The following is a 10756-nucleotide window of genomic DNA, read 5'->3' on the forward strand; positions in this document are numbered from 1 at the left end:
CTCCTTTATGGCAATAATCTGATTGTACATATACCACTGTCTCCATTATGGCTCTAATCTGATAGTGGTGTATGTCTTGTCTCCATTATGGCTCTAATCTGATGGTGGTAGATAGTTGTAGTGGGGTGGTAGATGTCTCCATTATGGCTCTAATCTGATAGTGGTAGTGGGGGGGTAGATGTCTAGTCTCCATTATTAACTTCCGGTTTCAACTGTATGTATCGTTCCTGTATGGTACCAGTCCATGTATCTAGCTGCGTATTGAATCATCTTAAAAGGGAAAGAAGCAGATCCCTAGCACACACACACACGATTCATTATCAATTTGTAGCAGAATTGTCATTGATAGAAATGTTTGTTTGTTTGTAGAAGTCCAGACAGTCGGCCTATGAGAACGAGGAGGATCTCTCTGTGAAGTACAACAACAACTCTGGTATGTCATCAGCACTATTGTTTAAATAGACCATTAATATACTCCTGCCGAGTGCTCAAACAAATGTATTAACTCTTTATTATAAGACTAAAACGTGAACTGTGTTTTTCAATGTGGCTAAAGCATGCTCTAGTGGAGGCTGCAAGGTAATAACATAGTAAAGCTCGGCTCTCCAACCCTGTTCCTGGAGAGCTACCCTCCTATAGGTTAACTCCAACCCTGTTCCTGGAGAGCTACCCTCCTATAGGTTAACTCCAACCCTGTTCCCGGAGAGCTACCCTCCTATAGGTTAACTCCAACCCTGTTCCTGGAGAGCTACCCTCCTATAGGTTAACTCCAACCCTGTTCCTGGAGAGCTACCCTCCTATAGGTTAACTCCAACCCTGTTCCTGGAGAGCTACCCTCCTATAGGTTAACTCCAACCCTGTTCCTGGAGAGCTACCCTCCTATAGGTTAACTCCAACCCTGTTCCTGGAGAGCTACCCTCCTATAGGTTAACTCCAACCCTGTTCCTGAAGAGCTACCCTCCTATAGGTTAACTCCAACCCTGTTCCTGGAGAGCTACCCTCCTATAGGTTAACTCCAACCCTGTTCCTGGAGAGCTACCCTCCTATAGGTTAACTCCAACCCTGTTCCTGGAGAGCTACCCTCCTATAGGTTAACTCCAACCCTGTTCCTGGAGAGCTACCCTCCTATAGGTTAACTCCAACCCTGTTCCTGGAGAGCTACCCTCCTATAGGTTAACTCCAACCCTGTTCCTGGAGAGATACCCTACTGTAGGTTTGAACTCCAACCCCAGTTGTAACTAACTTGATTCAGTTTATCAACCAGTTAATTATTAGAATCAGGTGTTCTAGATTAGGGTTGGAGTTAAAACCTACAGGAGGGAAGCTCTCCAGGAACAGGGTTTGAGAGACCGCTGACTTAGATAGTTATATAGTACTATAGTTTAGGATTTTAATACTGGCATTAGGAAATGTCCATACACATGGATGACACAACAGCTTTGTTTACCCTGGCAACGCTGACATGGCAACGCTGACATGGCAACGCTGACATGGCAACGCTGACATGGCAACACTGTTTACACTGCAATGCTGCCTGATTGACTGGCTGGCTGACTGGCTGACTGGCTGACTGGCTGACTGACTGACTGACTGACTGGCTAACTGACTGACTGGCTAACTGACTGACTGGCTGACTGACTGACTGACTGGCTAACTGACTGACTGACTGACTGACTGGCTAACTGACTGACTGACTGACTGACTGGCTAACTGACTGACTGACTGACTGACTGACTGGCTAACTGACTGACTGACTGACTGACTGGTGGACTGACTGGCTAACTGACTGACTGACTGACTGACTGGTGGACTGACTGACCGTCTCACTTGCTGACTGACTGACTGACTGGTGGACTGACTGACCGTCTCACTTGCTGACTGGCTGACTGACTGGTGGACTGACTGACCGTCTCACTTGCTGACTGACTGGTGGACTGACTGACCGTCTCACTTGCTGACTGGCTGACTGACTGATTAGATGTCTATCTTCCTGTCTTTAGGTTCAGGAGCCAGCTCCCCACCGACCTCTCCCTCCTCCCCCACCCCTCCTCACACTACAGGTAGGTACCAACTATATTACCATGAAGATGTTACTAAAAGTTGCATTAATCAGCCTGTTATATTAAACAGTGTTTTCCACTAGCGGCTAATCAGCCTGTTATATTAAACAGTGTTTTCCACTAGCGCCGTCTGGAGGCTAATCAGCCTGTTATATTAAACAGTGTTTTCCACTAGCGGCTAATCGACCTGTTACGCACTCATTTTCAGTCGGATACGTTTTCCACTTCGTATTAACTAGGCTTCTTTTCATTTAAAGGTTTTCTGTTTACTTGTCCGTCGAGCCTGCTCCAACTAGAACGAACGTCTTCTAGCGGTTGATAGGACAAGCGCCTGTCAGCCACAAAGCCATGCCAGGGAAAAGCAGCAGAGAGGAAAAGCCAAACGCGAGAGGTTTCACTCTCACCAAATCTGTCCGATGCGTTTCTAGAAGCTTATTGTAGGCTATTTACTGGGTTTTAATTGACAACTAAAACGGCAAGTGTTGAGTAGTTTTATAAAAAGGTGTTGAATTTACTGACTAAAGTCGATCTACTATAAATCCGTTTGCCATTCATAAATCATTCCAACGTGAATCATACAGTGAATCATAGTGAATCATATAGTGAATCATACAGTGAATCATACAGTGCCTTTACAAAGTATTCACACCCCTTTAACATTTTCCTTATTTTGTTGTTGTTGTGGGATTCAAATGGTTGACAAAAATGACAATTAATCCATCTACACAAAGTACTCCGTCAAAGTAGAAGAAGAATTACAACTTTTGTATATTAAAAAAATATATTTAATTAAAATGAAACACTAATATCTTGATTTAGATGGGGGATGGTGATTTCAGAACCATTTAGATGAGTATTCAACCTCTGAAGTCAATTCACGTTAGAATCCCCTTTGGCAGCCATGACAGCTGTGAGTCGTTCTGGGCAAGTCTCAGAGCTTTGCACAGTTGGAATGTACAAGATTAGCATTTTTTTTATTCTTCAAGCTCTGTCAAATTGGTTGTTAGTCATTGCTAGACAGCTTCCAATTGGCTTATTCATCCCCCCTCCCACCCCCCTGTAACTATTCCCTAGGTTGTTGCTGTAAATGAGAATGTGTTCTCAGTCAATTTACCTGGTAAAATAAGGTTTTGGGGGAAAAAAATAGCAATTTTCAGGTTTTCAAGCCAATTTCAGTCAAAACTGTAACTAAGCCTCTCAGGAACATTCACTGTGTTCTCGGTGAAGCGACTCCAGTGTAGATTAGTCCTTGTGTTTTAGGTTATTGTCCTGCTGAAAGGTGAATTCATCTCCCAGTATCTGGTGGAAAGCAGACTGAACCAACTTGTCCTTTAGGATTTTGTCTGTGCTTTGCTCCATTCCTTTTATTTTTATTTAAATAAACTCCCCAGTTCTTAACGATGACCAGCATACCCATAACATGATGCAGCCATGCTTGAAAATATGAAGTGGTATTCAGTGATGTGTTTTTTGGGGATTTGCCCCAAACATAATGATTTGTATTCAGGACATAAAGAACATTTCTTTGCCAAATATTTTGCTGTTTTTACTTTAGTTTCTTGTTGCAAACAGGAAGCAGGTTCTGGAATATTTTTATTCTGTACAGGCGTTCTTCTATTCCCTCCGTCATTTATATTAGTATTGTGGCGTAACTACAATGTTGTTGATCCATCCTCAGTTTTCTCCTGTCACAGCCAATAAACTCTAACTGTTTCAAAGTCACCATTGGCCTCATGGTGAAATCCCTGAGTGGTTTCCTTCATCTCCGGCAACTGAGTTAGGAAGCATGCCTGTATCTTTAGTGACTGGGTGTATTGATACACCATCCATCGTGTAATTTATAACTTCTATGGTAGATACCAGACCCTCAGGTTCATAGACTATAACTCTATGGTAGATACCAGACCCTCAGGTTTAGGCTATAACTCTATGGTAGATACCAGACCCTCAGGTTCATAGACTATAACTCTATGGTAGATACCAGACCCTCAGGTTCATAGACTATAACTCTATGGTAGATACCAGACCCTCAGGTTCATAGACTATAACTCTATGGTAGATACCAGACCCTCGGGTTCACAGACTATAACTCTATGGTAGATACCAGACCCTCAGGTTCATAGACTATAACTCTATGGTAGATACCAGACCCTCAGGTTCAGTCTATAACTCTATGGTAGATACCAGACCCTCAGGTTCATAGACTATAACTCTATGGTAGATACCAGACCCTCGGGTTCACAGACTATAACTCTATGGTAGATACCAGACCCTCGGGTTCACACAGACTATAACTCTATGGTAGATACCAGACCCTCGGGTTCACACAGACTATAACTCTATGGTAGATACCAGACCCTCGGGTTCACACAGACTATAACTCTATGGTAGATACCAGACCCTCGGGTTCACACAGACTATAACTCTATGGTAGATACCAGACCCTCAGGTTCATAGACTATAACTCTATGGTAGATACCAGACCCTCAGGTTCACACAGACTAACTCTATGGTAGATACCAGACCCTCAGGTTCACACAGACTATAACTCTATGGTAGATACCAGACCCTTAGGTTCATAGACTATAACTCTATGGTAAATACCAGACCCTCGGGTTCTTAGACTATAACTCTATGGTAGATACCAGACCCTCAGGTTCATAGACTATAACTCTATGGTAGATACCAGACCCTCAGGTTTAGGCTATAACTCTATGGTAGATACCAGACCCTCAGGTTCACACAGACTAACTCTATGGTAGATACCAGACCCTCAGGTTTAGGCTATAACTCTATGGTAGATACCAGACCCTCAGGTTCAGTCTATAACTCTATGGTAGATACCAGACCCTCAGGTTTAGGCTATAACTCTATGGTAGATACCAGACCCTCAGGTTCAGTCTATAACTCTATGGTAGATACCAGACCCTCAGGTTCAGTCTATAACTCTATGGTAGATACCAGACCCTCGGGTTCTTAGACTATAACTCTATGGTAGATACCAGACCCTCAGGTTCATAGACTATAACTATATGGTAGATACCAGACCCTCAGGTTCAGTCTATAACTCTATGGTAGATACCAGACCCTCAGGTTCAGTCTATAACTCTATGGTAGATACCAGACCCTCAGGTTCACACAGACTAACTATATGGTAGATACCAGACCCTCAGGTTCATAGACTATAACTCTATGGTAGATACCAGACCCTCAGGTTCACACAGACTATAACTCTATGGTAGATACCAGACCCTCAGGTTCATAGACTATAACTCTATGGTAGATACCAGACCCTCAGGTTCATAGACTATAACTCTATGGTAGATACCAGACCCTCAGGTTCATAGACTATAACTCTATGGTAGATACCAGACCCTCAGCTTCATAGACTATAACTCTATGGTAGATACCAAACCCTCAGGTTTAGGCTATAACTCTATGGTAGATACCAAACCCTCAGGTTTAGGCTATAACTCTATGGTAGATACCAGACCCTCAGCTTCATAGACTATAACTCTATGGTAGATACCAGACCCTCAGGTTCATAGACTAGAACTCTGGCAGTTTTGAAATCAGTCAGCACCCTGCCCATTGATACTGATTTAAGTAATAGTTCCTCCACAGTGATGTGCATGAGGTCTATGTTGTGTTTGTTACCATGTCTTTGCACTGTTTTCCGTATGGTGGGGCTCCCCCTTGTGGTAAAACAGAGGCATTATAATAGATAGTCCATAGTATTAGCTTAGATTAAGCACTGGTACAGAGGTTTAGATAGAGGCTGGCCGTTTTGAGACTTTAAAATATATATATATATATATGATTTCATGCAGTCTTGAGTTCTATCAAAAAGTATGATCATGTTATTGCCTGTGATTTATAAGGAAGATTGTATTTGTATGCATGCATATTGGTGTATATATTTTTTTCAACAATCATACTGTATATTAGACTAGTGAGACTATTTTAGTTTTTAACTGGTGAACCTGACTGGTTACTTGAATTTGTATTTTATGTCCTCAAATCATCATATGATTACTAGATGGACCATCTGAGTAGTTATTCTGGTCATACTTCAATGTTTTTTTCCTTTCTTGTTTATATATACTTTTCCATTCATTTTCCACTCAGCTAATCAGTAATCACACCATACTGTAAATAATGAACATTTTAGTTTTGATTAACAGTCGTGTTGATTGTACTCCTCAAGGTACTGTTGACCAATAACGGTGATTAATCTGCCTCTCTTTTCCTCCCCTTTTTGCTGTCTGTCTGCCAAGTAGAGCATGCACCATGTTGAACATGTGTGGGGTAAAGTAATTCAATAATGATTCCTATATGTGTTTTTTAAAGCTGTAGTCGACCCTGAATCACAGCAAGTACACTAAACTACAGTACTCTGTACCACTGTAGTTAGGCTTGTCTCCATAGTAGAAGTATGTAATGACACTGCTCAGAGCAAACCAGATGAAACTCATACTAAATGGAGAAACACATTGTTTTTGCAGGATCCACATATCTTAATTATGGAAATATTTTAGAGCTTTATACTATAGAATCTAGAACCTATTCTAGATTCTGATCTTAACAGAGTAAATTACAAAATCCAACGCCATTTATATCAGTTTTATAATGGTGAGATGGTGGTAGGTATGGAAATGGCGCCGGGTGTCGTCCGTTTGGAAATGGCGGCGGGTGTCGTCCGTTTGGAAATGGCGCCGGGTGTCGTCCGTTTTGGAAATGGCGCCGGGTGTCGTCCGTTTTGGAAATGGGGCCGGGTGTCGTCCGTTTTGGAAATGGGGCCGGGTGTCGTCCGTTTTGGAAATGGGGCGGGGTGTCGTCCGTTTTGGAAATGGGGCGGGGTGTCGTCCGTTTTGGAAATGGGGCGGGTGTCGTCCGTTTTGGAAATGGGGCGGGGTGTCGTCCGTTTTGGAAATGGGGGGGTGTCGTCCGTTTTGGAAATGGGGCGGGGTGTCGTCCGTTTTGGAAATGGGGCGGGGTGTCGTCCGTTTTGGAAATGGGGCGTCCCGTTTGGAAATGGGGCGGGGTGTCGTCCGTTTTGGAAATGGGGCGGGTGTCGTCCGTTTTGGAAATGGGGCGGGGTGTCGTCCGTTTTGGAAATGGGGCGGGGTGTCGTCCGTTTTGGAAATGGGGCGGGGTGTCGTCCGTTTTGGAAATGGGGCGGGGTGTCGTCCGTTTTGGAAATGGGGCGGGGTGTCGTCCGTTTTGGAAATGGGGCGGGGTGTCGTCCGTTTTGGAAATGGGGCGGGGTGTCGTCCGTTTTGGAAATGGGGCGGGGTGTCGGGGAAATGGGGTGTCGTCCGTTTTGGAAATGGCGCGGGTGTCGTCCGTTTTGGAAATGGCGCCGGGTGTCGTCCGTTTTGGAAATGGCGCCGGGTGTCGTCCGTTTTGGAAATGGCGCCGGGTGTCGTCCGTTTTGGAAATGGGGCGGGGTGTCGTCCGTTTTGGAAATGGCGCCGGGTGTCGTCCGTTTGGAAATGGCGCCGGGTGTCGTCCGTTTGGAAACCACCATTTTCAAACACCAACCTGCAGATTTCTGCTCACTAAAACATCAAATATTGGTAGTTCCAATGTAATTAAAGATTTATTTAATCTCCTGCATTGATTTGCTTGCTTGGTGAAAGGGTGTCTGCAACTTTAAAAGGTCACAATCTGCAACGATCAAAACATTAACGTTTATTCCTTTTTTGGGGGGGGATATTTCTTTTCACCTTTGTCATTGATATTGTCCACCTCCCAACAAATTGTTTTGGCTCAGATAACCCCTGCAGACTCAAACACTGCTTGAAGCTCAAGTGTAACATTGTAGATTGTGATCCCTGTGGTGGTGGTTTAATTGATGACATTGGAAACACTGTTACAGAAAACATTTATATTGATGTATTCTTATACATCAGACTACCACTCAATGTTTTAACAGTTGATTTATTGTTGATGCAGGAGTTGCACCACCACCACCTCCTCCTCCTCCTCTACCTCCTCCAAGTGATAACCCTGGCCAGTCCCACGTCCCTCCACATCCTCCTCTCCCTGGGCCAGGTCCTCCTCCTGCCAACGGTGTGGGGCGTGGTGCCCTCCTCAGCTCCATCACGTCATTCAGTATAGGCAAACTGAAGAAAGCAGTGACCATCGACCGCAGCATCCAACACTCTGAAGAGGACCGCTCTTCCTTCTCGTCCTGACCCTGTGGTCCCAGTCACCCCTAAAGGTTACCTGTCGTCCTGACCCTGTGGTCCCAGTCACCCCTAAAGGTTACCTGTCGTCCTGACCCTGTGGTCCCAGTCAACCCTAAAGGTTACCTGTCGTCCTGACCCTATGGTCCCAGTCAACCCTAAAGGTTACCTGTCGTCCTGCTCAATCACATTTTTGCTCTTTCAGTTTTTTTTGCTTCTAAATTTAGTTCCCGTCCGAGTCCTATGAGTTGACCCCCAGCCCCGCCCCTTAAGGTTTGAGGTAGGGGACGGGGCATCAACTCCTTTCCAATATGGCCGCCTCTTTGGTTCTCCCTTTAGCACAAGAATGACTGGTCAGTGGACTGTACAGGTGGTTTAAAGATGAGGTGGCATCAGCCTGGTGTCTATCTGGAAGACTGCAGTGAATGACTTTATGATTTCAGTGGAACATCTTTCTTCTTATTTACAGCGAAGTGACTTGAATGAAACGGACAAGCAACTGTGAGGGAAGTGATTCAGAAAGCAAACACATGAACCACAGGTGTTTTAGAGGGACTGGGACTCTGACCTGACATCCAACAGCCATATCATCACAGTGAGACGACTATGAAAGAACTGTCTGTCATCACAGTGAGGCGACTATGAAAGAACTGTCTGTGTCATCACAGTGAGGCGACTATGAAAGAACTGTCTGTGTCATCACAGTTAGGCGACTATGAAAGAACTGTCTGTGTCATCACAGTGAGACGACTATGAAAGAACTGTCTGTGTCATCACAGTGAGACGACTATGAAAGAACTGTTGGTCTGTTATGTTTATTGTATCTTTTTTTTTTAGCTTTTTGTTTTCTTTGAATGAATGGAAGGAGATTTGATGCTGTTGGACTGTCTGTGTTGCTTATATCTATGTGCCACATTCATCTCTGTGCCTGCGTCAATATATGGCCTTGTGTCCCAAATGGCATCCCATTTCCTATATAGTGCACTACTTTAGTAGTAGTCCGCTATATAGGGGATAGGGTGCCATTTTCAAATGCACAGATACAAAAAAATCAATGGACGCTGCAAGGATTAAAACCTCAGTTTACCCATGGCCGCTTGTTTAGTAAACGAGAACCACCAGAAATCTGTCATCATTCAGTATGCAAAATAATTAACCCAAATGATGACATGCTGTACTTACTGGTATTAATCAGTAACAGTATACAAATTAAGATTCAAATACCTTTTTTTAAAGATTGTTTTGCTTTTTCCTCTCCAAAATAGCAGTTTAAAGATGTTGAAGGATCGACTATTTCTCTGCTGCACTTGACTGAAGGGGGAGGGCTTTTCTCTACGATCCAGGATTGACACACAACTGTGAGCGGTTTACTGGGAGAATGTATCTAAAAATCGATTCTGGTGTTTACAAGAAATGAATCGTAATCCTGAAATGAGTTAACTAGCTAATCTGTTATTGATCATCCTAATCTGTACCTCTGCTACATCCAACCACTGTCAGAGGAACAGTACATCCTCAATCTGTCTGAGAAGCAAAGTTACAATCTGCAGAACTGTCTGAAATGCTTTGTCTTGTCAACATTACAAGATTAACCTGTTTTGTAGATTGATACATTGGCACATTCAGGACAATTACTAATTGGCTGCATTTGCACAGGTAGCCCAATTCTTATCTTTTGCAAATAATTGGTCTTTTCATATCCTTTGCCAATAATTGGGCAACAGATAAGAACTGGGCTGCCCGTGTAAACGCAACCATCGAGTTTCGTTATCTCTGCTTATTGTTACCTTCTCTTTACATCACTAACCGAGTGGTGTGTCCTTGTATGTAACAATACCCAGAATACATTTCCCCTCATTATGTAATTTTATCCAATCTCTCACCTCTCTCTCTTTTCCAGTTCAGGGGTCGTCTAAGTGAGGCTTCAGTATGACATTGTGTTTATTTGGGAGCCGTTTCTCCAATAAGAATGCTCCATGCTGCATAGTTTATGTAATTAATAATGCTGTTAGTTTATAATTAAGTCTTTCTATCATCGCTGCCTGCCAACCTTTTCTGATTTGCACTGCTGAGTATGGAGTTTTCAAGTAAATACTATATCACCTTTTGGCAGTATGAATTAACAACTCGGTGACAGGAAAACAAAAATATTTTATGATTGAAGATGACTGCACTTTAAGATGAAGTTACTAACATTTTCCAAACCCTTTTTTGGGTTGGGGTGGTGGGGGTTGTATGAAACCATATATTGTCTGTCTGCTGCATTAAAACATTAAAATTTATAACTGTTTGGGGTTTGTATGTTTTGACCCTGCACAGCTGTGTCGAAAAAAAAATGTAAAAAAATACAATTATCTACATTGCCGTATTATACTTATTTTATTAAAATCATGGACTGAAATGTGTGGTTTGTTGAACTCGTTGCTATGTGTGTTTTTATTTTAGTGGATATAAAATGTATCGTACTGTCGTAAAGTAACTTCACACCTCACCGGGCACGATCCC

The 10756-nt window shown here is 43.2% G+C and overlaps 1 protein-coding gene across 3 annotated transcripts in view; it reads left to right on the forward strand.

Annotated features, from left to right (window-relative positions):
- pxk (PX domain containing serine/threonine kinase) overlaps positions 1-10652 on the forward strand; it is a 45149-nt gene extending 34497 nt beyond the window's left edge. Inside the window, exons 15-18 of one of the 3 annotated variants that reach the window (XM_064967403.1) lie at positions 370-433; positions 2001-2060; positions 6341-6368; positions 8019-8107. In XM_064967403.1, the coding sequence (XP_064823475.1) occupies positions 370-433; positions 2001-2060; positions 6341-6357 (141 nt within the window). In that variant the 3' untranslated portion in view covers positions 6358-6368; positions 8019-8107. Of the gene's footprint in view, positions 1-369; positions 434-2000; positions 2061-2317; positions 6887-8018 lie in introns of those variants that run through there. The other 2 variants (XM_064967402.1, XM_064967401.1) reach the window with 2 other exon arrangements.
- The last annotated feature ends 104 nt before the right edge of the window (positions 10653-10756 follow it).

Source organism: Oncorhynchus masou, chromosome 6, assembly GCF_036934945.1.
Source record: "Oncorhynchus masou masou isolate Uvic2021 chromosome 6, UVic_Omas_1.1, whole genome shotgun sequence".
Taxonomy (NCBI): domain Eukaryota; kingdom Metazoa; phylum Chordata; class Actinopteri; order Salmoniformes; family Salmonidae; genus Oncorhynchus; species Oncorhynchus masou.